At 44.4% G+C, this 27,322-nt stretch overlaps 1 protein-coding gene across 1 annotated transcript in view; it reads right to left on the bottom strand.

The window, feature by feature from the left end:
- The window catches only part of PSMD5 (proteasome 26S subunit, non-ATPase 5), a 94,897-nt gene that overhangs the window by 16,042 nt on the left and 51,533 nt on the right, over positions 1 to 27,322 (bottom strand). Inside the window, exon 7 of the mRNA XM_086920996.1 lies at positions 16,142 to 16,333. Within this exon, the coding sequence (XP_086777122.1) occupies positions 16,142 to 16,333 (192 nt within the window). The remainder of the gene's footprint in view (positions 1 to 16,141; positions 16,334 to 27,322) is intronic.

The raw sequence follows: 27,322 nt of genomic DNA, 5'->3' as shown, positions 1-27,322 counted from the left end.
AGCACAGCTAGTGTGCAGCATAGTTGAAAGTTAGAAAAAAAACATTATGAGGTGCCTAGGGCAGACTGTGAGGGACCTTTATAAGTATTGGATTATTCGCTGCCTTCACCAAGAAGCAAACAAGTTTCATTATCCGACGCCCGAGTTGAAGTTTGCCATGTTAGCCCTGCACGAAGACAGAGCCAAAAATGCTATGCAAAGATGAGTGGGCAGGAATTTCTGCATCTTTGTAGAATATTGAAAGACGTTGGTGTGACTTTTGGGCTCTACTTTCCAGGCGGGACAGAAGGGGGCAAGCAACAAGAGAAACGGGGACAGATGGATCAAGCAACAATGAGAGGAGGGGCAGACAGGACAAGCTACAAAGCAGTAAGTTTAAGTACCTCTGAAAGCGGTGGGCAATGAAAGTACACTGAGCAAGAGAAGTGGTACTTGGGCAAAGCTCCAGGGTAGAGCCAAACACAAAGAGGAAGTGAAGCCAGCACTTGCTAACCACTAAAAAGCAAGGACAAGTGACACTATGAAGGCAAACCATGCTAAGCAGGGGGTGAGCTTTAAGCCCATATCAAAGAACAATATGTGAAAGAACTAATCAAGAAATCAATCGGTACTTGCCCATGCTCCGGGCTAAAGAAGAGTAAGTGAAGCTAGCACATGCTGTCCAATTAGGGGGCAGCAAATAAAAGGGACAATGAAGCCCATGAATGGTAAGCAGTGGGCGGGCTCCAAGCACCTTCTAGTAAACAGTATGTCTTGCAAGACAGGGTCCAGGCGCCAGCAGCAGTTGCGCTGTGACAGGTGAGACGTAAAAGGTGCTGGCAGAAGACTGTCTGGAAGCGGAGGAATGGAATCAAAAGAGCATGGTTTGGGTTTACCACCGTCTTTGATCGCTGCCTGCACTGCAATTTTGTAGTTGTTCAAAAGGGGAGGATTTGATTATTGTGATTAGCCATTTAAGTAGCAGGGACAGTTCAAAAATCCAGGTTCCTCTTCCTGCTCGGATGTGATTTTATCCCCTACTATAATTATTTAGAACATTAGTATAAACTTTTAACATGGAATTGTTGCAACATGTTTTGCAATAAAAATACACATTCTTGCACGGTGGTGAAATACAATGTACTTTTTTTATTAGATCAGAGCTAGACTATCTTTTAGTTCACATCCAAATATAAAAGTTCACAGCAACTTTGGGATAGCACATTGTGAGATATTGGATTACTAGTTGACTGGGGTGTGAGCCCCGGTCAAGCAGCAACCACAATCCAAGACAGGGCAAGGCACAAGCAAACCCCAAATTAACCTGTGCTCACCCCCCGGTAGATTGGCAAAGAGCAGTCATGCTTAACTTAGAAGCTATGTGTCAAAATATTTGTGCAAATTGGGTAAGATGTACTATATGAAATTTGAAAACCTTCACGTTCTATGAACATTGGGAGGCACTAGTATATACAGTGCAATCAGCCTTAATTCCCTTATAGGCCTTATTAATGATGGAATTTACTCATGATAATGTGGACAAGGATGTTTAGAGACAGGTTGTATGTGATGTACTCATGCTATTCTTTTTAACTCTTTTTAGTGAACAACCGAATCTGTAAGAAGATACGGAACAGTACACCTAGGAGGTCCAGGTGACTTACATACAGTATCTAAGTTGTTTCACTCTTTTAGAACACTATTCCTTTACACTTTGGTTTTGTTTGCAGTAGCAGTAGTCGTTATGACAAGGTCCTGAAGAAAGCAAGGCCACTTGGCCGCAAATTGCTGAAACATGTTCACCACGTTCCACTACTAGACAGTTTATACATTTTTCTCTGTCTTGGCTATTTTTAATATTGGCATTGGAAGCTGTACCCAATTAAATTAATTTTTCTGCTTCCTAAACCAATTTTACTCACTTTATCCTCACTATTTGGTATCACATTTCCTCTGCACTGCACTTTTTCAAGTTACCCCGTCAGCCACATCACTCTCATATAACCAACTACTTTTGACAAGAGGTGACTCCACCCTGCCCACAGGAGGGACCGTTTATCATCCATTAGGCCCTTTCCTGTTGGAGATCAGACAATGTGGTGTGTGGGTCCACAGAACCCCAAATGATGAAGGGCGGTTCCGAGTGGTGACTGATGGGTGTTAGAGACCATACACTTGATTGGCTCACGTCTATTTTACAAAGAAGATTTGTGGTATAGCTAGTGGTAATAATTCTCAGCCATTATCTAAATATTCCTTGTTAATACCTTGACCCTCTGGTACCCTTGTTGTAGTGAATGTTCGGTAGGGCGTGTATCCAGAGCACGGTCATTAAACTAGCCCTAGGGTCCCCCGTAATTGTATGTGTTATAGCAGTCCTTGTAGCAGCACATCAGTCATCCTTCTTGGCAGAGTATCCACAGGTCCAGAAGTGTACTGAAGTGGTGGTGGTGTCTGAGGTCCAGTATTTATACACAGTGTGCCTTTGAAGTGGGGAGAAGCTTCTAGAGGCATGCCTTTGAAGTGCACAGATGTCATCCCTTCCTAGCCCCCGCTTCAGACTAACTACAGGGGGTATGCAGTCCTTTGTGTGGGGGCAGGACATAGTAGGTGTAAGTGAGGCTGGGCCCAGCTCCTCCTTCACATCCTGGTAGTCATGGCCCACCCAGGCACACCTAAGCCTCCATTGTGTGTGGCTGTGTAGAGGAATACACAAAGTCCAACTGCTAACTACACCCAGTTATGTGACCAGAGATAGGCTGCAGGCTCCAAATGGCTACGGCAAGACAATGCAAACTTTCTAAAAGTGGCATTTTCAGAACTGCAATTTAAAATCCAACTTCACAATAAGTCAGGATTTTAAATCGTGATTCCAGAGAAATCAAACCTGTATTGGTTATCTCTTCCCATTTGGAAATGTAATTTATAAAATAGGATAAGGCAACTCTAATTTTATCCTATGGAAGAGGAAGGCCTTGCAGTGGTGGACGGGTTTTTCACTTCTAAGACATAAAACATGTTTTTAAGTACACTGCACCCAGCCTTTGGGCTGTCTAGGACCTAGCCTAAGGGTGATTTATACGAATTCAAAAGGAGGTTTAGGCCAGGAAAAACGTTTATCTTGCAAGGGCAAATTGTCAGGGTAAACTGAACACAAAGGCTATGCAATGGCATATGGAATGCCTGAGACATGTTTAAACGGCTACTTAAGTGGGTGGCACAATCAGTGCTGCAGGCCCACTAGTAATGTTTAATTTACAGGTCCTAGGCTCACGTAGTATACTTTACTAGGGACAGGTGCATATATTAATAAGTGATCAAGAGAGTGAGTTAATCGTCTGGAATTACAACGTAAGTGCAATACAAATAACACCCAAGGGAACACACCATGCACGTTCACAAATATAGAATTGGCCAAGTCAGGGCTCAAGGACGTTTGGAAAAATTCCCATCAGAAGCCATACTGTACTGCCCTCTTTTGCATCATTTGGGATCTCCTTGCCCAGGAGACAAAACAAGACGGCCGGTCAGATGTTACCGTAGCCGAGATGGAGATGTGAGAGGAGAGTATCACATGATTTAGTGGCGACTGAAAAAAGCAGTGTAAAGTGGAAAGGGTGAAAAGCGAGTGATTGTAAAATTAGGTGAACTGGGTAGAAAATAAAGGATTTATTAGTGTCTCCCAGTCCCTAAGGTTAAAAGACAAGTGCAAATGCGGGTTTAGAAATAATATCCGCACTCAGTAGTGGTCGACATGTTTCTGCATTTGGTGAAAAAGATTTTTCATGCATTCCTCAGGACCAGATATTTCAAAACTACTGCTTTTAGTGAAAAGTAATTATTAAAAGATATCACCTGCAAAGACCAGGTTGTGTGCTCAACCAAGTACTGTTATCGCACCGCATCAAAGCATTGGATCCACAGAGAAAAACAAAGACAAACAAAATGGGAGAACATGAGTATGTCATTTTCCCGCGGTTTTATGAGATAGTATCAAGAAAAACCGGAGTTATACGGCACCAGATCCATACATCATGGGAAACAAATTCCATTGCAAACACTCACCCATAAATGATGGTTGAGGAGCTTCACCCCACCTGGCTGCGGCTCAGGTATGAGGAGCACCGCTCTAAAATAAAAGGATTGAATAGAAAGAAAAGAGGCAATCATTGCTCATTCCGAAATCCATGGGATTATATATGGATTTTCTTGTGAACATTCATTGTCTTTGCCGATCGTATAGACTTAGATCGTAGGTCTTTAAGCTACGCTTCAAAAAATATATAAAGAATGCCTACATGTCATGTGTTTGATGTTATACATGTTGAGTACCCAAAAGTTAAGGCAAAGTCTAGGGAGTTCGGTATAGGGAGACAAACGTCTTCACGGTGCGATGGTAGACACTCAACCGCGTAATGTGATGACACATCGATTGGTATCTTTGGCGGTTTTTTAGACGTATTCAACACGATCAAGTCGTGCGCATTGCTTACCTATCCGTCGGTGTCTCCCGACAGTCATCCGAGCTGTCTGGGGGGGCACCGGTTGTGTGACTCGCGTTGTGTTTTATGCGATTGTTTCTGAGGACTGAGTCACATGACCAACTCCAATCACGTGATCACTCTGTATGCCGGGAGTTGTAGTTCTGGGTGCGGAGTATTGTAGTTCTCGTGAATGACTAGCGCTAGTACCCAATTAGCATGAGAGGTGATGTAAAAAATGTATTGTGTATGTAATACAATGACACCAACAAATACCCTTGGGAAACGCTACATGTTCCGCACAGTGATCAGTGTTTGATATGTATCGCAAGGACTGAGAAGTACGTCGGTTGTTAAAGGGACATCCATGGTATAGACTCATTTAGTCCCGCCTTGTCGCTGTTCAATCTATATACCCATTTCTGTTCAATTTTGAACAGAAAACGGCTGGCGTCTGGACAGGATTCTGGAATCGGTGGTTGTTCTAAAACTGTCCAATGGAAATCATTGGGGCTGTGTCCCTTTTCTAGGAAGTGTGCGGTTAGGCGAGTTGCTTGTTTACGGCACCGCACTGTGCTTTTATGCTCTTGAATTCTCGTCCTGACCTTCCTAGTTGTCATGCCAACGTATCGAAGTTTGCACGGGCAAGTTATCAAATAGATCAGGTTACTGCTATTGCAATTGGTGAACTTTGTCTGAGTCCATGGTCTATTTGTCCCTATATCTACACTCGTAGATTTGCAAGTTTGGGGACATACGGAGCATGCCCCACAGGGGTGATGGCCTTGAACCGGTGGCAAGTCCCAGAGTGTGCCCACCTGTCTGGGATCCTTGTTACGTGGGAGTGTATGGACTAGCTGGTCCTTAAGGTTTTGTCCTCTTTTGAAGGCAAAAAGAGGTAGAGGGATATCATCACCTCCAGTTTTTAAGATCGACCAGTGTTTTTTCACAATCTTTTGGACTTGGTTGGATCTGGTGTTAAGTGTTGACAACGGTGATACGGTTGGTTTTTTCTTTAGGTGGATGTATCTCAAGCAGAGATTCCCTGTTGTTGTTTGATGCCCTCTTTTTAGATTGGCAAATGATTTTCTTTGGGTAGTTTTTTGCACTCAGTTGTTGTTCCAGATTTTGTGAATGACTCTTGAAAGCTTCTTTGTTGGAGCAGTTCCTTTGCACTCTCAGAAACTGGCCAAATGGTAAATTGTCTCTTAAGGCACGAGGGTGACAACTATCATATCTTAAGAGTGCATTTCGAGCCATAGGCTTGCGGTAGAGCTCAGATTCCAGACCATTGGGAGTTGCATTGATTTTCAAGTCCAGGAAAGCCAGCGTTGTTCGACTGAATTCAATAGTGAATCTCAAGTATGTGTTTCTGGTGTTCAGCCATGCATGGAAGGAAATAAGATCTTCTTCTGTCCCCCGCCATACCACCAGAATATCATCTATATATCGCTTCCACACATGTAGCGACAATAGATGGCGGTTGGCAGGTGTGAGGACCTCCTGTTGTTCGAAGTTATGAACATACAGATTCGCTAGGCTCGGCGCGAAGACACTACCCATGCTTGTCCCAGATGTTTGTAGGTAGGTAGTGTCTTCGAAGCGAAAGTAGTTCTCCTTCATAGCGATTTCTGCAAGGTTCATGATGAACTGTGTTGGCGTAATGGACTGATGGTCACTTTGTTCTAGTAGACTCCCCACAACTTCCAGTGTTTCGGTTTGCGGAATTGAAGTGTAAAGTGACTCGACGTCAAACGATACAAGTATATCAGTGTTGGTGTTGAATTGTATGTTTGGAAGGAGTCTTAGAACATCCTTTGTGCCCTGAAGGTACGTAGGCATGGCTTTGACCATAGGATTTAGAAAGTGATCAACAAAGGTCGACAGTGACTCTAATATTGACCCAATCCCTGAGATGATTGGCCTCCCTGGTGGAGGTCTCTGTGGTTTGTGGACCTTCGGTAGGCAGTAGAAATAAGGTATGGTAGGATGGCTTGTGAGGAGATATTGTCCTCCTTGTGGTGTGATCCAACCCTCAGTGGTCGCTTCTTCCACTAAGTTGCCTATTTTTACTTTTAGTCTTTCAGTTGGATCTTCAGTTAGGGGAAGGTAAGATCTGCGATCGCTCAATTGTCTCGGACATTCGTTTCTGTATGTCTCAGTGTCCAGAATCACAATAGCCCCGCCCTTATCGGCTGGCTTAATGATTATGTATTCGTTTGATGCTAATGAGCGCAAAGCCGATTGTTCATCTCTTGAAAGATTCATGAAAGGTCTGTTTTCGGTTTGGTAGAGATGCTTTATATCGTTCTCTACTGCTGTTTCAAAGGTTAGGACCTTTGGGGGCATTCCGACACTTGGCGGGTTGAATGTGGATGGCTTTTTTAGACCAGTGTTCTTATCCGCCGTAGGGGATTCCATATTTCCTGGTTTCGAGAAAAAATAATGTAGTCTTATTTTTCTGAAAAGTTTGGCTAATTCCACCTGTGCTACGAAAGGATCCCCTTTCTGGGTGGCCACAAAACCAAGGCCTTTGTTTAAGAGGCGTTCCTCATTAGGAGATAGAGTGTGTGAGCTGAGGTTCATTACGAGATCGTCGAATTGCTCGTCCCTGCGGTTTCTTGTGGAACTTTCTTCCCGCTGCGAAGATCCATCGTGGATTGCGGCGTGGTGTTCCAGTGGACTTGAGGTGTTGTTCCTTGTCTCCTTCTGCCCCTGCCTCGTCTCGGGCCAAACCCTAAAAAAGGAAAAGCTCCGGGGCCTTGTTGCATTTGGGGGGGACCAAAGGGACCCATTTGTGGGGGGTAAGACGGACCAAACATCCAGGGATTAGCCGGCCACCATGGTTGGTAGCTGTTGAAGTTTTGTGGATGTTGTCCACCCCTCCAGTTTCTGCGATTCCCACGCCCTCTAGGAGTGTTGTTTGTTGACCCATTGGTTGAAGAGTCTGAGTCACTAGATGCTCCTTCTGAGCTGGATGTTCCATATGTTGAGCCACCTTTTTTACCACCTCGATTGAATGTGGGTGCTGTGTAAGACTCGCTTGTGTAAGGGTATACTCTTTCAGTTGAAAATCTGGCTAGGTCTTTTTTAAATTTTTCTAATTTTGTGAAAAGAATCTAATCTTTGAAGTCTTTATTATTCTGGTCACTATCGTCCTGTCCTTTCTTAAAAAGGCCGCTTTTTAGTGTGGTTTTGATCTGGCCCTCAAGTACTTGGATTTCAATGAGTATCTTGTCTGCTACTCTTTTTGCAGTTTTAATGATTAGGACCAGCCAGTCCCTTGTGCACCTCCAGGCAATCATCAACCAATCTTTTAGAAATTCCTTGTCATCAAGGAATAATCGTGGTGCGTTATTAACAATGAGGCCAGAGGGTGCACAGTTGTCACGGAGGTATTGAGCCATGACAATTCCATGGACTGTGGTTCCGGAGTGTGATTTCTTAAGGACTAGGACTTTTGCCCATCCATCATCATTATTCGTAATTTGGACTGGGACGTTCTCTAAAAGACTTGGGTTCTCGTCTAGGATGTTTTGAACCTCAGCATTCTCGAAAGCCAAGCCCCAGTTAGTGGCCATAGCTAGAGTAATGGAGGAGAATCAGCAAAGACAAGAAAATTCAAAGGAAGGGGGGGGCAATGAAAGTCAGCCTCTCAATGAATTCAATGATATAGAAGACCAATGATGATCAGCTACGGTTTAAAAAGGGGCCCACAGCCTTAGCTGTACTGTTCACATACACAACAAGAATTTTGAAGAGGGCCCAAGGGCAAGTTTAACGACTACCCAGGCACATGCCCCATTAACAACGTCTACACACCCAGTGGTACCTAGAAGTCAAGAGAGTGAGTTAATCGTCTGGAATCACAACGTAAGTGCAATACAAATAACACCCAAAGGAACACACCATGCACGTTCACAAATATAGAATTGGCCAAGTCAGGGCTCAAGGACGTTTGGAAAAATTCCCATCAGAAGCCATACTGTACTGCCCTCTTTTGCATCATTTGGGATCTCCTTGCCCAGGAGACAAAACAAGACGGCCTGTCAGATGTTACCGTAGCCGAGATGGAGATGTGAGAGGAGAGTATCACATGATTTAGTGGCGACTGAAAAAAGCAGTGTAAAGTGGAAAGGGTGAAAAGTGAGTGATTGTAAAATTAGGTGAACTGGGTAGAAAATAAAGGATTTATTAGTGTCTCCCAGTCCCTAAGGTTAAAAGACAAGTGCAAATGCGGGTTTAGAAATAATATCCGCACTCAGTAGTGGTCGACATGTTTCTGCATTTGGTGTGAAAGATTTTTCATGCATTCCTCAGGACCAGATATTTCAAAACTACTGCTTTTAGTGAAAAGTAATTATTAAAAGATATCACCTGCAAAGACCAGGTTGTGTGCTCAACCAAGTACTGTTATCGCACCGCATCAAAGCATTGGATCCACAGAGAAAAACAAAGACAAACAAAATGGGAGAACATGAGTATGTCATTTTCCCGCGGTTTTATGAGATAGTATCAAGAAAAACCAGAGTTATACGGCACCAGATCCATACATCATGGGAAACAAATTCCATTGCAAACACTCACCCATAAATGATGGTTGAGGAGCTTCACCCCACCTGGCTCAGGTATGAGGAGCACCGCTCTAAAATAAAAGGATTGAATAGAAAGAAAAGAGGCAATCATTGCTCATTCCGAAATCCATGGGATTATATATGGATTTTTTTGTGAACATTCATTGTCTTTGCCGATCGTATAGTCTTAGATCGTAGGTCTTTAAGCTACGCTTCAAAAAATATATAAAGAATGCCTACATGTCATGTGTTTGATGTTATACATGTTGAGTACCCAAAAGTTAAGGCAAAGTCTAGGGAGTTCGGTATAGGGAGACAAACGTCTTCACGGTGCGATGGTAGACACTCAACCGCGTAATGTGATGACACATCGATTGGTATCTTTGGCGGTTTTTTAAACGTATTCAACACGATCAAGTCGTGCGCATTGCTTACCTATCCGTCGGTGTCTCCCGACAGTCATCCGAGCTGTCTGGGGGGGCACCGGTTGTGTGACTCGCGTTGTGTTTTATGCGATTGTTTCTGAGGACTGAGTCACATGACCAACTCCAATCACGTGATCACTCTGTATGCCGGGAGTTGTAGTTCTGGGTGCGGAGTATTGTAGTTCTCGTGAATGACTAGCGCTAGTACCCATTTAGCATGAGAGGTGATGTAAAAAATGTATTGTGTATGTAATACAATGACACCAACAAATACCCTTGGGAAACGCTACATGTTCCGCACAGTGATCAGTGTTTGATATGTATCGCAAGGACTGAGAAGTACGTCGGTTGTTAATAGGACATCCATGGTATAGACTCATTTAGTCCCGCCTTGTCGCTGTTCAATCTATATACCCATTTCTGTTCAATTTTGAACAGAAAACGGCTGGCGTCTGGACAGGATTCTGGAATCGGTGGTTGTTCTAAAACTGTCCAATGGAAATCATTGGGGCTGTGTCGCTTTTCTAGGAAGTGTGCGGTTAGGCGAGTTGCTTGTTTACGGCACCGCACTGTGCTTTTATGCTCTTGAATTCTCGTCCTGACCTTCCTAGTTGTCATGCCAACGTATCGAAGTTTGCACGAGCAAGTTATCAGTTTTAGAACCACCGATTCCAGAATCCTATCCAGACGCCAGCCGTTTTCTGTTCAAAATTGAACAGAAATGGGTATATAGATTGAACAGCGACAAGGCGGGACTAAATGGGTCTATACCATGGATGTCCCTTTAACAACCGACGTACTTCTCAGTCCTTGCGATACATATCAAACACTGATCACTGTGCGGAACATGTAGCGTTTCCCAAGGGTATTTGTTGGTGTCATTGTATTACATACACAATACATTTTTTACATCACCTCTCATGCTAATTGGGTACTAGCGCTAGTCATTCACGAGAACTACAATACTCCGCACCTAGAACTACAACTCCCGGCATACAGAGTGATCACGTGATTGGAGTTGGTCATGTGACTCAGTCCTCAGAAACAATCGCATAAAACACAATGCGAGTCACACAACCGGTGCCCCCCCAGACAGCTCGGATGACTGTCGGGAGACACCGACGGATAGGTAAGCAATGCGCACGACTTGATCGTGTTGAATACGTCTAAAAAACCGCCAAAGATACCAATCGATGTGTCATCACATTACGCGGTTGAGTGTCTACCATCGCACCGTGAAGACGTTTGTCTCCCTATACCGAACTCCCTAGACTTTGCCTTAACTTTTGGGTACTCAACATGTATAACATCAAACACATGACATGTAGGCATTCTTTATATATTTTTTGAAGCGTAGCTTAAAGACCTACGATCTAAGTCTATACGATCGGCAAAGACAATGAATGTTCACAAAAAAATCCATATATAATCCCATGGATTTCGGAATGAGCAATGATTGCCTCTTTTCTTTCTATTCAATCTTTTTATTTTAGAGCGGTGCTCCTCATACCTGAGCCGCAGCCAGGTGGGGTGAAGCTCCTCAACCATCATTTATGGGTGAGTGTTTGCAATGGAATTTGTTTCCCATGATGTATGGATCTGGTGCCGTATAACTCAGGTTTTACTTGATACTATCTCATAAAACCGCGGGAAAATGACATACTCATGTTCTCCCATTTTGTTTGTCTTTGTTTTTCTCTGTGGATCCAATGCTTTGATGCGGTGCGATAACAGTACTTGGTTGAGCACACAACCTGGTCTTTGCAGGTGATATCTTTTAATAATTACTTTTCACTAAAAGCAGTAGTTTTGAAATATCTGGTCCTGAGGAATGCATGAAAAATCTTTCACACCAAATGCAGAAACATGTCGACCACTACTGAGTGCGGATATTATTTCTAAACCCGCATTTGCACTTGTCTTTTAACCTTAGGGACTGGGAGACACTAATAAATCCTTTATTTTCTACCCAGTTCACCTAATTTTACAATCACTCACTTTTCACCCTTTCCACTGCTTTTTTCAGTCGCCACTAAATCATGTGATACTCTCCTCTTACATCTCCATCTCGGCTACGGTAACATCTGACCGGCCGTCTTGTTTTGTCTCCTGGGCAAGGAGATCCCAAATGATGCAAAAGAGGGCAGTACAGTATGGCTTCTGATGGGAATTTTTCCAAACGTCCTTGAGCCCTGACTTGGCCAATTCTATATTTGTGAACGTGCATGGTGTGTTCCCTTGGGTGTTATTTGTATTGCACTTACGTTGTGATTCCAGACGATTAACTCACTCTCTTAACTACTAGGTACCACTGGGTGTGTAGACGTTGTTATTGGGGCATGTACCTGGGTAGTCGTTAAACTTGCCCTTGGGCCCTCTTCAAAATTCTTGTTGTGTATGCTTATATTAATAAGTCAATTGGGTATAAGTCAATGTTATCATGTTTTGAGCAGAGAGTATGAGCACTGGTTAGCAGTAGTAAAGTGTACATAGTTATAAGGGCAGAAAAATCGACGTCAGCAAAAACAGTCGGTCTGAAGGCAAAAAGTTAAGGGGATACTACGCCAAAGATGTCACGTCTAACACTAATAAAAATAAAAGTTTGCAGAGATCCACTCGGAATTGCTCTGCACCTCCCATGAGTTCCAACAAGATGGTTGGAATGAGGTGTCTCCGGCTGGGAAAATAAATTCTAGTCAATGTTGTAACGCAAAATGATGTTCCACCACCAAAATATGATGAGTACCCCCAGTCTCCCATACAGCACAAATAGTCATAGGCCTAGGACTGAATTGGGTCACTTGAAGGGTTGGGGCCCTCTATGCTGTTGGAGCTCCAATGGCCAGCATTACTGCCCTCATTCCAGAAGGACCTTTCCATTGAAATACCAAGAGTCGGGTAAATATGTTGAGTTACGGCAAGTAAACGGATCACATTTAACATGCATCAAGAGTTGGATGGTTAAAACGTTGTCAATTTTACACCCATTTAGAATTTAGCCCGGTGGTCTTATCCATACTGTGTACATAATTTACATAATGTACATCAAAGCTCAAGTTCTGGAAGGGGCAAGGCAGCATTTCATCCTTCATGTAGTGATGCGCATGCTACCAGTGAGTCAAGTAACTGCAACCAAATCTAAGAAATCCCAAGCAAAAAGTGCGGTTTAGAAGAAAGATATATTATGCAATCGCTGTACATTAAGGAATCTACATAAATAGCTTGGGGTGATGGCTCACAAGACAAGTCATAATCTGATGGTAACTGCTTTAGATAAAAAAAGTACAATGTTTCACAGTGAACAGTTGCACTCAAGGGTCAGGTTCCTGCTCTTGAAGGTCTTATTGTTTCCTTGAAAGATTTTAACCTCCCTGCCATCCTCTAGATGCCCTCCCCAGATCATCTGGCTCCACAAGCAAAGGTTTCTGTGGCCTGGTGTCTGTAAGCATTATCTGCTGTTGCACCCTGCCCCTATCAATCAAGGCAAGGTACAGCCCCCGTCCCCCTTACTCTGACCTTTTGACCCAGAGAAGCACGACTGATGAGCGCAGACTACACACACTACAGAAACCATGCTCCCCCCCCTTTTCAGACCTCACATGCCCTGTCCATCTCATGCATAAAATTGTCCCCCAATCAGGAGCTCTGAAAGGGATTGAGAACTGAATTATTTAGAACAACAACTGATTAACGTGACTTTAGTCACACGTAAAAGGCACAGAAAGCAGTGTGCAACCACACTAACCAAGACATCAATCAGTACTTGGTACATGCTCCAGAGGAGAGAAAAGGAAGTGAAGCCGGCACACACTGCTCATTTAGGAGGCAGCAAATGAGCAATGAAGCCCACAAATGGTAAGCAATGTGCGGGCTGCAAGGCCAACCTAGCAAACAATCTCTCTCACAAACATCACTTTCAATGAAACGATTATTGTAATTAACAGGCAAATACCGACTACTTTCCTTGCTCCACAGATAGCAAGTACCAATTCATTTTAGCTTTTTGAGCCAGTCTTCCTCATACTTCAGCCAGTGGTAAAGTTCAGACTTGATCAGAAAAAGGCACTCTCCTGTGCATTGTTTGGCATAAAAAACAACAACCACCTCTTCAGCCACTCTTTTGGATAAAATGCACATAAACCGCATATGGATTTATATTTGACTCTCCATGATTACTGGAATTATACAATCATTTCATGTCTCCCTCACGCCTGTTGAGTTCTCTCTAATTTCATAAAGTTCTCCTGAGGCAAAGTTTTGCATAAGATTGTGATGGTCTTTTCAAACTTTCCATTGTTGTTGGCCAAAAATACAGAGAGGTTTACAAAAATATATACAAACTCTATCCCTAAAAAACAGACAAGAGATTTTCAGAAGCTGCATACTCCATAACAAATGGTGACACTGCAAAGTTCCTTTCAAGCTACATTATCTTGAGACCCTTCAGTTTGTTCCACCTTTTGCCTTCAAATGGGCATCTTTTTAAGAATTTTAGAACATTCTATAAGCCAGACCACTTTTTCTCTACATACTAAATCACTATTCATAAACTCCTGCAGAAGATGTAGGAAGTATACAAAGGTGAACAAACATCACCCCCAAGTAGAAACGTTTTGGCTTACCTCCAATGCTTTACACCTTGATTTTCTGTTTGAAACGCAAAATATGATAATCTTGCTCACTCAAATGATCTTGCACCATTCACATCAAAAGGTCTTGTTTTGGCTGGGACTATCCTTGCACTGGGAAAACAAGCCATTTGGGTACCAAACTCCAAAATAAGAAAGCAGTTACTCCATTAGTACACTTTCCAGATTAATTGTAATACTAGGCTAAAGACAGGAACACTAACAAATATATCTTATTTACCATTAATCTTTCAGGGGAGCAATAGAGTTCCCAGCACTTTACATTTCAGAGCCATATTGGGGCAAAGACATTACTGAATGTCAGCCCCAATAATGTATTTTTTCATTTATATCTACAGCATTCACATGCTACTTAATCTTTGTAAAAAAAAATGGAGGCAGCATCGCAACAAGACAAATATGTATTGAGAAGACCTTTGGTGTACTTCTGTTCCAGGTAGGTATAAATGACCATCAGTTGGCAGAGGTGTGTTGAGTGGACAGAGGATCTGATAAACAGGCACATAATTTCTAAGAGTGCCATGGTCCGGACTAGATGAAAAACCACAGCTCGTTCCAAAGTCTGAATGATGTTCTAAAATTATATTTTTCCACATTGTTGTCACTGCAAAGTTGACACCTTTGAATGACACCAGAGGGTATCGTCAGGTGATGGACAATGTCTAGTTTATTAGAAATCTAGGAATGCGGAACTAGTCTACTATGACTTGCCTCACGGATTTTGGAGCTTGAAATGATGACGATTTTAGCAGCCAAGCCTGTATGTACGGGTAAATGTTGATAACTTTGTAACTCAGATAACTGCATTGACTGTAATGTAATTGCCAAAAACATTCAACAGATTTGAGACGGATGTGGAGCACCGGGCATTTGCAGGGATCTTTATCCACCATGAAACGTCTGTTTGTCCATATGAGAGCTTTCTGGAGAAGCTTGGCTTCGTGCCTGGAGGCTTAATTCCTTAAGTACCATCTTTGACTATGTACACTTCGTTTTACCAGCTCCATCATAGCCTGAATCTCCAGGTCTTAATCTGGAAGGTATTGAGATTACACCAGCTGTTATGTTTTTTGAAACTTTTTCATCTCTTCCTTCGTAAGTTCATGCATTTTACCACAATTTAATAAAATGCTGCACCAGCATTACTCTTGGGATATTATTATTATTATTATTGCATTTATTGAGCGCACAGCTACCCGGAGGTTTCCCGGCGCTTGCCTTGGGAACCCGTCCTGGCTTTTCCCTGTGAGATAGCCCCTACAGGGCATCCCCAAGGTGAAAGCCAGGCATCCCGCCGCAGGGGGGCCGTTGTGGAGATTAAGCAAGCTTAATGCCCAGAGTTGCAGAGTGAGAACCCATGATTAGAGCAGGCACCGAAGCGAGAATTATCGAGTCCGTGGACATTTGAGCTCAAGACCCTGCCGCGTCGGGAATTGAACCCTGGTCCCGGGTCTGACCTCAGCTTCCGGGTCTGCCTGCTCTAACCAGTGAGCCACACTTCTCCACATTGTAGGTGAGGTGTTTGGTGGCTTTGGATAAAACAACTTGCAGCAAGAACCTTTCCCCATTTAGATAAGAAATCATGCACCCTTGCTCTAAATACAGACTTGTGAGTTGATGAATAATTGTCCAGTGACTGATTATTTTGGAGCAGGTCAGCCATTGTGAAGCATCTACCCATGCTTTTGTATCATGAAATCAATTTGGTTGTACAGCTCCACTCATTCCAATGCAGTGAATCCCAGTGCATGAGTTACAAATATAAATATTTTGCTGTTCACCCAAGAACGACTATAGCGCAAGAAATCCTCTGTGACATGCGACTTCCTCATTTTTATAAAGTGATAAATTCCATCTTCACAGCAATCAGAAAGAAAAAAACCCGTATCTTTAGAGATCAAAAACTATCAAAAAGAAAATGAAGTAGAGGGATCATGTGAGCAATAAATAAATACAACCGTGTATGTAAATGGTATGTGCAAGTTTAATATTATGGTTCAGTGCTAAGCGAAACAAACAAAAAGAGCACTAACCTGTTTTCTGCAAGACCTGCTTTCCTTCAACGTTTGAACCCAAAATCGCAAGTGTGTCCACAGCCACGCCTATCATGGTAACATCGTGACCTTCTGCCATCTCAAGGACTTTGTCAACAAAGGCAGGATATCGCTCACAAATCTGCTGGGGGCTGTCCAGGATCGCTAGGTTTCCAAAAAACTTCACCAAACCTGTTGAAAGCAATAAGTTAATGCTCAACAGAAACACGAGACAATAAGCTATGGTTTGGGAGGACTATGGGAGGGTTTTCTGTGTGTGTGTGTGGTGGTGGGGGGGGGGGGGGGGAGTGCATGAAAAGGGAGGTTCTGAGAGAGAAAATGCACATCCCTCAACATAATAAATGTTTATTACGCGTCTGGTCGAATACTTTAAGCAGGTGGAGATCATATACGTTAATAAAGTATATGGTGGAATTTTTAGGTAAAAAGAGACATTTATATGGGATAGGAAATGTGAAAAGATTGCCAGGGTGGCCACACCATCGGCTGGGGTGCATTTTAGCATCTGGGAAGATAAGCGGTGTACAACAGGGACCATGAATATTACAGAGTGCAAAACCAGGTCTACATTTATAATAAGGGCAGTCATCCAGAACATAGGAATTAACAATTAGGCTATTGTATAATGATAGATAAAGCAGCGAGAGGGCCTCTTTAGTCTCATCATAGCTGAATTATAAACACGAAGTCTATAGTGGGGAGGTAATATCATTGGGGGAAAGACAAACGAATCGATGAGGGGATGCATACATGTGACACAACATGTTCCAGAGGAAAGAAACAACAAAAGGACGTGGGGAGGAAAGGCAAAGTATGTCACAACTAGAGGTTTGCATGCTTCATCTTCTAATCGTACAACTCAACAACAAAGAGCACAATAACTTCATACTACATTTCTGATCAGCCTTATGAACATCGGTTGTCTGAATCTACAAAAACGTAACGAAACTAGCTAATCATCTGTTTCAAATCTTTCTTTCTGCCTTATATGTTACTTTTCTTTCCTGCTCAGTAGTTAGGAAGGTAGCTTTTTTTCTAACTTTAGGATACCAGCAACTGTCTTGGCATGCTAGATCTGCTTAATGTTCTTGAATTATTTAACTAATGTCTCTAGTCACTGTGAGTCACTAGATACCTGGCGAAAGGCTTGTGAACTGCAGCCTCACAGCTCACTCTAGTCGCAGGACAAACCAATTCAATTCAAAAGTGCTTTATTCGAGTATTTACTCATAAAAGCAGACAAACAAACACATAATAAAATACAATTAAATTACAAAGTCAGACATGACTTTAAGCACAATACACATTAAAAAAGGGGTTTAAAATAACATTGCATTCAGTTACTTGTCATCAAGGTGCAAAGTTCATATAATAAGGTCATATTAAAAACAATCCTATTATATAGTTAAAAATTAATATAAATTTTTTTCGTCAGATAGACACCTGGCATGGGAACAGAGAATAGATAAACTAGCAGTCTGATCAGCTAGGCAGAGAGTAGTCAACCTACTAGCAATCTCTGCCTAGTTACCCACGCCCACCCCAAGTACTTAGCAGTCGCTATAATAATCCAATTTAAGGAGGTAGTTTTAACAATGCGTAGAGCGACCATGCTGCTTTTAGTACCCAAATTTCTACACATGGGGGCCAACCAAACACGTCTAGGAACAGAATATGCATGACAAACAAACAAGAAGTGACCCAGCGTCTCTTTACCTTCCCCACAAACTGGGCAAGTAGCTGGACCTCCATTACTCCATTTAGATGTTAAATTACCAAGAGGTAGAGAGCCAGCCCTCATTTGGAAAAACAGTTTCCTGTCCATGGGTTTAGTTATAATATCCCAGTAGATTTCAAACATTGGAAACAGTTTAGCTTCAAGGAAGGCAGTCGTCATAGACCCATTGTTATTGTTAAGGAGACTCTTATTTTCAACCTGTTCCCAATAAAGGTTTTTTATAAACATCTTAGATGGAAAGGATGACCCGGTTGGATCAGACCACAATTCGCTTAACCCTAGTTCACTTAATGCTGTTCTCAATGATCTAAACCATTTAATTTTATGAAATTGATCTGCTTTGATCACATCAGCAAATCCTTCTGCATATTGTGACAACTCGGGGGTGGTCCAAATTCTACGCCAATATAATATCGGTCGAAGTTTACACATAGCCGAGATTTCCTTCCTCCCAAGGTCATATCTGAGTGGCAAGAGGGGACTGCTCTGTGGGGTGCCAGTTAGTTTTCGGAGGAAGCTATTCTCTGACCTCTGTAGCTCCTGGAGGTTTTCTTGCCCCCACAGCTCTGCCCCATACAGTGCGGACCCTATTGCTTTAGCCTCGTATATGATTAATGGCGGTTTGATTGGTTTAGTTAAAGATTTCATGTGCTCCTTAATGATGGTACCAGCCAGTTGTTTGTGTCTTAATACTGCCAGATTTAAGTGGTGGTTCCATCTGTTGTCATTTGAGATATGTATCCCCAGATAGGTAAAAGAATTCACTACTTCAAGGCAGCGCCCACTCATGGTTATTTTGGATTTAAAATTCCTACAAGGATTAAAAACCATGAGTTTTGTTTTAGCTGCGTTTACCTCCAAGCCATGATCACTACAAAATTTGTCAAAAATTACCAATGCCTTTTGCAGACCGCTAGGGGATTTTGATAAAATTAAGGTGTCGTCTGCGAACATTAAAATAGGAACTTTTGCACCAGCGAGTGAGGGAGCATCTACGGGCTCAGCTTGCATACGGGGAACAATTCCGTTTATAAAAAGAGTAAACAATGTCGGTGCCATTGAACAACCCTGTCGAACCCCACGCTCGACAGGGAAGTCAATAGTATCGTTGCCGTAGCCACCCCATTGGATCTTAGCATAAGTGCCCTCATGGAGTCTCATGATCAAGGTTAGAATAATCATCGGGACCCCCAGAGCTGCCAACACTTCCCACAATTTTGCCCTCGGCACCAGGTCGAATGCAGCCCGTAGGTCAACAAAAGCTGCGTAGAGACTGCATCCGCCCAGGACCACTGTCCGCCATTGTATCAGTTGGAAGCGGAAGACCTGGTCTACAGTGCTAGTAGCTCTGCGAAACCCAGCCTGAAAAGGGGATAGGACGTTCTGCTCCTCAGCCCAATCAAGCAGATTATTAATGATTACACGTCCTACCACTTTTTGGACCGTGTCTATTAGGCTGATTGGGCGGTAATTACAGGGTTGGGCACGATCCCCCTTTTTATATACTGGGATAATGACAGCACCCCGCCAGGATACCGGGATTTCAGCGCCCCTGGCTATATGGTTTAGTAAAAGGCAGATGTACTTGCTCCACCTATCGGTGTCATCTAAGAAGACATCCGCCGGGACTCCGTCGTTACCCGGGGCTCTGCCCCTATGAACAGATTTCAGGGCAATCAGGATTTCGCTTAGCATAAAAATATCTTCATCTGCGAACAGATATATTAGGTTAGAGTTGCTAACAGGCTGATCTCTGGAAGAGTACTGCTCGCTGAAGAACTTAACCCAGGCATCATGAGGGACATTATTGTTGGGAGGCTCTGGAGATCTATCATGACCCCATTTGACAATATGCCAAAATTGTCTAGAATTTCTACTTTCACTAGCACATCTCAGTTTCTGCCAGTGTCCTTCGTCCCAGTCTCTTTTTGCCCTGGCAATACAGTTTTTATAGTGCTTCCTGGCAAACCGAATATCACTCAATTTATTGCTTTTGATTGCAGCTCCTAGTTTAAATCTTGCTGCCCTGCAATCATGATTGTACCACTTTGCTGATTTAAATGGACAAGCCCTATTATTTCGTGCGGGTTTTAAGAAAAAGTTTTTGACTTCATTAAAGAGAGTCGTATGAACTGTGTTGACATCTTCTTGTCCTTGTACATAAGCAGTAATATTTTCCAGTGCCAGAATGGCCTTGTCTGCCGCTGCTCTTATCTTTTCCAGGGCCTGCTGGTCAGTCTTAACACCAGACCATCTTAACCTACGCATGTTATTGGATGGCGTAATCATTGGGGGCACAAGTAGGTCACCAGGATTTGGAGTAATTACGTTAGGTGTCCACCAATTATGTGAGACGCATAGCGGGTCGTGGTCGCTTTCTATCCTGGCTGTAACTACCATGTCACTGAGAGATGACCATATCGATAAACTGCAGATGACGTAGTCAATGCGACTTTTGCTTCGCCCGTTATTAAACGTCATGGCGGGAACACGGTCTGATTGGGTTCGGCCGTTCAGGGCTCGTAGCCCATGCTCCAAGCACATAGCGTTTAGACCTAGGATGTCAGCCGTCCACCGAGTTATCGGGGGGGACTCTAGTGTAGGAATGTCCCAAAGCTGATCTTCCTCCGATCCCAGAGGAGAATCACTAGTGATGAGAGGTTCGAATGTCCGATTCAGATCACCTGCAATTAGAATGTTTTTTCCTGCAGATTGGGTCTCAAGAAGTGTAAAAAGGCACATAAGAACCTCAGATCTACCTTTGCTGCCACCTCTAGCATAGATATTATAAATATCTATGGAGATGGGTAAATCACTGGTCAATCTGATAAGCTGTATATCTTTTTGGTCAAGTTCCACACATTTTACAGCAATTCTTAAAGACTGCCTAACCCATATGGTAAGGCCCCCCATCGGCCACCCTTTAGGGCCCTTAATAGCAGGAACATGAAAATTTACATACCCCAATGCAAAAGTAGGCTCACACGCCCAAGTCTCCTGAAAGATACAGAGGTCATACTTGTTAATAAATTCAAACCAATCAGCACTGTCCATTTTGGAAGATATTCCAGCCACATTCCATGACAAAAGATTCCCTGAAATAGGTGTCATAAGAGTACCGGGGTTTGTAGTATGCTTGTTTGACATCCTACCCCCTATAGCCTGGTTTATGGTTGTAACATTAGATAACCCAGGTAAAATCGACAGACATCAGCCCCAGAGGGCTAGTTGTTGTTAAATTACAGGCTAAATCAGGTATACTTTTGGCACAAAGAGGCACGGTAACAGAATTACAGGTAGATGGTTGTCAATCGCTTAAGTTGGACAATGCAGAAAAACGATTTTCCAACCCCAGACCCCAGTCCACTGAAGCAACATCCTTTCTCCCCCTCTTAGACACAATGTTCCATTTGGTTCTTAAAATACTTGAGTTTGGTCCGCTTCCCTTTCTAGGATAGAAGAAGTCCAAAGTCAGTGGAACGATTGAAGTTGTTCGCCTTTGTGGTGGTAAGATGTTTGGTAAGATATTAGGCAAGACCCCAGGGTCAGAGAAATGGAGGACGACACACTCCCCTTTGAATTTTTTCACCCTGTCCCCGATCCACTGTACCCTTCTCGCTTTGACGAGCTCTTCAGAGAGTTGCTGCTTTCCCCAGGGAGTAATTACCATGTTGGTGGTTAACCATGATAAGGATTTGTTTCTTAGAGAAGATGTTGTTTCCCGCTCACCTTGAGCCAAGGGAGGAACATTGGCAAGGACAAGTACCAATGGGGATGCTTCAACCACAAGCTCGAAAGTCCTTTTTTCAATAAATGGGTCTTCAACAGCAGGAGCAGGGATCAAGGTAATATGGGAATCACCAGGTAGAGTGTTATTACTTGCCATTAGGGGGTTTGATACAGGGGCAGGGATGAGACCACTAACAGCTGTAGTTACTGATTTGTTTACAGATTCCTCTATCTTTGCAGAGACATTTTCCGGAAGTTTCCCTATCTCACCCATGGTTTTTTGTAATAGACCTTCCAGTTGGTTAACCTCAGAAGTTAACTTATCTATTTTGCTAACCAGGGGTTTGACCACACCTTTGATTTTTGTGTCCATCAGAGCCAGTAGTTTATTAAATTGGGCATTTGAAAGTGTAACATACGCCTCATTAGTCAGGTCATGCTCCTCTTCCTCAGAGTGTTTCCTCGGGGGGTTTGCTACTCTATTCTTGGCTGACCTGAGACATTCCCGTTTACCCGGGACGGGTGCTGGAGGAGAGGTAGAATGATCCTGACTAATAATTATATCAGACAGTACCTCATTGACGCGAAGGTCTTCAGTTACAGCAACGGTACCACTGGGCTGTATAGTGATAGTATCCGGAAACAAGTCAGGTGTAGCACTATTAGTGCTATTGTTGATTAGAAGGCCAAAGGGATCGTCAGCCTCGATGTCAATAAAGGGAGATTGGGTAGATGAGTCTATTCCCAAAGAGGCTCTTCTGTCGTTGTTAATTTTTTCAACAACTTGTACCAGATAGTTCTCAATAGAGTTGCTAGGAGTAGTTAACTTTTTAGGAGGCATCATACACTTTATAAACAACCAAAGTCAATGTAACTTACGTAGCAATCTGCAAAGAAGGTGTCGATATGCAAAGGCGTCAGCTCCAGAGCAGCGAGCCAAGAGACCAAGCCCAACCCAACCTTGGCCAACCTCGGACGGCCTCAGACGGCCTCAGACGGCCCGCCCTTTGCCCGGGCTTCGCCCGGCTCGTCCCGCGCGCGTCCCGCGATGCGCGGGTCAGGTGTGTTTAAATACGCCTCCTCGGGGCGTTGCAGTATGGTGTACCTTAGCCCCAATGCCTTCTGGGCAAGGTAGTGTCCTTTCCAGCGCCGATATTCACCCTGGTGCGAGCGTTTCCCGTGAAGCGGGAAACGCGAGAGGTGACAGTGAGTCCGATGAAAGGGCGCGTGGCTCACCCTAATCCATAAGCCCCAACAGCAGTGCTTCACAAAGGGACCGGCAATCCGTGTTCTACCTCGATGCGCGGGTCAGGTGTGTTTAAATACGCCTCCTCGGGGCGTTGCAGTATGGTGTACCTTAGCCCCAATGCCTTCTGGGCAAGGTAGTGTCCTTTCCAGCGCCGATATTCACCCTGGTGCGAGCGTTTCCCGTGAAGCGGGAAACGCGAGAGGTGACAGTGAGTCCGATGAAAGGGCGCGTGGCTCACCCTAATCCATAAGCCCCAACAGCAGTGCTTCACAAAGGGACCGGCAATCCGTGTTCTCCCGCGATGCGCGGGTCAGGTGTGTTTAAATACGCCTCCTCGGGGCGTTGCAGTATGGTGTACCTTAGCCCCAATGCCTTCTGGGCAAGGTAGTGTCCTTTCCAGCGCCGATATTCACCCTGGTGCGAGCGTTTCCCGTGAAGCGGGAAACGCGAGAGGTGACAGTGAGTCCGATGAAAGGGCGCGTGGCTCACCCTAATCCATAAGCCCCAACAGCAGTGCTTCACAAAGGGACCGGCAATCCGTGTTCTCCCGCGATGCGCGGGTCAGGTGTGTTTAAATACGCCTCCTCGGGGCGTTGCAGTATGGTGTACCTTAGCCCCAATGCCTTCTGGGCAAGGTAGTGTCCTTTCCAGCGCCGATATTCACCCTGGTGCGAGCGTTTCCCGTGAAGCGGGAAACGCGAGAGGTGACAGTGAGTCCGATGAAAGGGCGCGTGGCTCACCCTAATCCATAAGCCCCAACAGCAGTGCTTCACAAAGGGACCGGCAATCCGTGTTCTCCCGCGATGCGCGGGTCAGGTGTGTTTAAATACGCCTCCTCAGGGCGTTGCAGTATGGTGTACCTTAGCCCCAATGCCTTCTGGGCAAGGTAGTGTCCTTTCCAGCGCCGATATTCACCCTGGTGCGAGCGTTTCCCGTGAAGCGGGAAACGCGAGAGGTGACAGTGAGTCCGATGAAAGGGCGCGTGGCTCACCCTAATCCATAAGCCCCAACAGCAGTGCTTCACAAAGGGACCGGCAATCCGTGTTCTCCACATTGGTCCTAAACACAACATACAATGCAAATCGTACAGCAATCTATGATTTAGAGACACAAGTTAGTCTGTGACATTGCGGCTCATTTCATCAGTCTAATGACTCTGCCTTGTGGAGTTATTAGATCCATATCCAATATGACAGGAACCTCAGGTGCTGGCTCCAGAAGTAAGACTGACAGTAGGAGGTTTGAGACAAGACAAGATGAAGAAGAACTACCTAAAAATCCTATAGAAGTAAATGATCTTCGAGTCTCTACCTCCCCCTTGCTTTCCCAAGTCCAGGAAGCGCTCTTTAGGAGGTTCTAAGGAGTACGATTAGCTTTGATAGGAATAAAGATAAACTTGCCATCCACTTAGATAAGGACTCATGAGTGAGAATGTGGCAAGAACACACACCACTCAGCACCTGGACAACAGCATTGTGGGATCAGCTCATCTCCTTCTGGCCCACGTGCCTAGGATAAAGAGGGCTCGTTCAGGGGGTCGCCTCTTTTCCTACAACGCACCCAAGCTGTGGAACGCCCTTCCCCCTACCCTGCGCGCTGGACCCAACCTCTCCACATTCCGCAAGAGTCTGAAAACTTGGCTCTTCCCTTAATTCCCCCTTTCCTTTCCTACCTCTGTCACCAGCGCTGGGACGCTCAAGGGCAGCCATGCGCTTTATAAATCCTGTTTTCATTTCATTTCACTGGTCAAAAGGTTTTGAAGAGTATAAGGAGTTGGAAGTCATCTAACAACTGCTCTCCACCCGATTTTTTACTGAAGAAACTGTGTAAGCTCTGAGCCAGAGACGCAAGGGTGCACGTGATGCTGAATGCCAGAACCCAGACACTTACAGGAAGATTACAGGGACCTCAGTGTTCTACCACAGAATTATCAACTCCCACTCCAATTAGGCTAAGAGAACAGATGTGTTCTGGTAACCCTGCCCAGATAAGCTCTTGAACAAGACAGTCCCTCTGGTGGTGGAGTGGCGGTTCAGTCAGATTTGAGAACCACAGCCAAGTCCTTAAATACGCTCTTAAAGACAAGGAGACACACAAGCAACTTATTATGTATCCTGGCGTGAAGCAGGTGTCTTTGCCTAGGATAGGTTGGTTAATCAAATACCAGCATTTGTCAAGCGCACAGCTACCTCCAGAGAGGTGTCCCGGTGCTGGGGGCCATCGGGAAGATTAAGCAAGCTATTGTCCAGAGTCACAAGGTGCTGAGCTACCGTGCCACCGGCGCCGGGGATCGAACCGTGAGCCTCTGTGTTCCGGAGTAAGCCACCCTGGCTGCTGCACCACACCACAGGTATTCAGCTTCTAGGGGATTCAACAGGACCGGAGTTAATTTTTTATGTTTAGTGGGAGGCAGTTGCAAACTTTAGTACCAATGTCAGAGAACGTCCGGTCTCTTGGTCTTGTCCTGTGCAAGCGTGGAATGTGAGCGAGTAGGAGTCCCGAGGTGAGGAGGTGGTTGGTGGAAGGAGATACGACTGCTCAGATCGGTAGGGCCTGGGAGATGGGGGAGGTGGAGGTGTGTGTGATCTGAAAATGAGAGCGTTTGGGTTATTGAGAGGTGGAAGACTGAGGAGTCTGACTACAAAGTTCTGGATGGCTTGTCGTTTTCTATGGAGTTGCTTGGTTATACCAGCATAGAGGGTGTTTCTGTAGTACAACTTGCTGGTGACTAGGGCATAAGTGCAAGTTTTTCTAATGTTGCTTGGAAGCTATTTTCAGATCTTACTCAGCATCTTCAGGGTGTGGAACCAGGATGTAGTGGCAGCGCTGACTTGTCCGGTTAGATCCAGTTTGCAGTAGATGATTATTCAGAGGTTCTTTGCGTGGGTGCAGTGTTCTATCCGTTTAGTGGCAGATCCAGCAGACAGAGGGGGTCCTTGGATATCAATCTCATACAAGCGTGTGATTTGGATGAGGTGTGAGACCGTGCCAAATGCTGCAGAGGTCCAGGAGAATGTGGGCTGCTGTGTCTCTTCTGTCAAGGATCATGCAGATGTCATCTGTGGCAGCGATGAGTGCGCTTTCTGGATTGTGGTTGGGACTGAATCCGAACTGCTTAGCATGGAGGAACTAGTTGTAGCTGAGGAGTCGGTTGATTAGTTTCTCTGAGACCTTTGCCAGGTATGGTAGGAGGGAGATAGATCTGTAGTTGGAAAGCGCTGGATGGGTTCTTAAGCAGGGGCATGACGGTGGCATGTTTCCAGGTGTCTGGGAATGGGCCAAGTCGATGGAGGTGCTAAGAACGAGGGTGTTAGTACTTCACCGATTGGTATGAATCCTTTGCTTAATGTGGGGAGGGGGCAAGGGTACGGCCGCACCCCTCCCACCCCAACTGCCGAGTGGATGGTCTTCATGGTAGCAGCAATTGCGACAGAGGTGATGTTGTTCTTTGGCTGTGATGGGAAGTTGAGTTGCGACGGTGAAGGGTCGAAGTTGCTACATATGGAGGTGATTTTGTTACAGAAGAATTTCAAGCGCTTGTTGCCAAGGTCTTATGAGGGGGTGATTCTGCAGGAGCTGGCAGGAGGCACGTTGAAATCTTTGATGTTGGCAAACGGATCCTTGCTGCTGTTAGTGCCGGTGTTGATGTAATCTGCAAGATGTTTGCGCTTCGTGTTCTGTATCTGATGGAGGTAGCGTCTTGGGGCTGATTTGAAAAGGTCTATCTTTGGCACCTTAACATGATCCCCATTTACAATACAGTTGCTTGCAGTGCCGTTTCGTTAGTCTGAGTTTCTCTGTGTATCAGCTGGCCTGTGTTCAGGCTCTTGCAGTTGGGTTGCACTTGAGGGGAGCCAGGGTGTCGGCGCATGCTGTGATCCAGCTGTTGAGGTTCTTGATGGCTTTCGGCAAGCTGCTGTTGTATCCGGGACGGAGTACAGAGAGGGCGTAACCACACTACTCTTCTGTGATGCTGTTCCAGCTCCCGTGGTTGGTTCAACAGCTTTATGGTCTACCGACACATCAGGATAAAATGTATACCACTTCTACTGATCATCTTCTCTCTGGGTATTAGTGGGTGAAACTCGGTTGAAAAGAATTATTAATAGGTCAATATTTTTCCACATCATAATTCCTACAGTTCAGCTTTATGGTCTACCGACACATCTGGATAAAATGTATACCACTTCTACTGACCATTTTCATTTAACAGGAGAAAATGCTCTAGGACAAATTCAGATGGTAATAAGCCTCTTGCAACATTTCCTTCAAGAACTTGGTGAAAACTGGGGGACGCATCTTCCTGACTGAGGCAATTAACCAGGATTTCAATATTTGAAGATCAAGCACAAGAGCATGTAGATGCTGAAAAGGTTCTATCAAAAAAGGCTTGGTCAGAACATCAGTTGGTGACTGAATGACATGGAGACATGGAATGGTAAAG

The sequence above is a fragment of the Lissotriton vulgaris genome, chromosome 5 (genome assembly GCF_964263255.1).
Source record: "Lissotriton vulgaris chromosome 5, aLisVul1.2, whole genome shotgun sequence".
Classification (NCBI taxonomy): domain Eukaryota; kingdom Metazoa; phylum Chordata; class Amphibia; order Caudata; family Salamandridae; genus Lissotriton; species Lissotriton vulgaris.
This window is presented reverse-complemented; position numbering and strand designations above follow the sequence as displayed.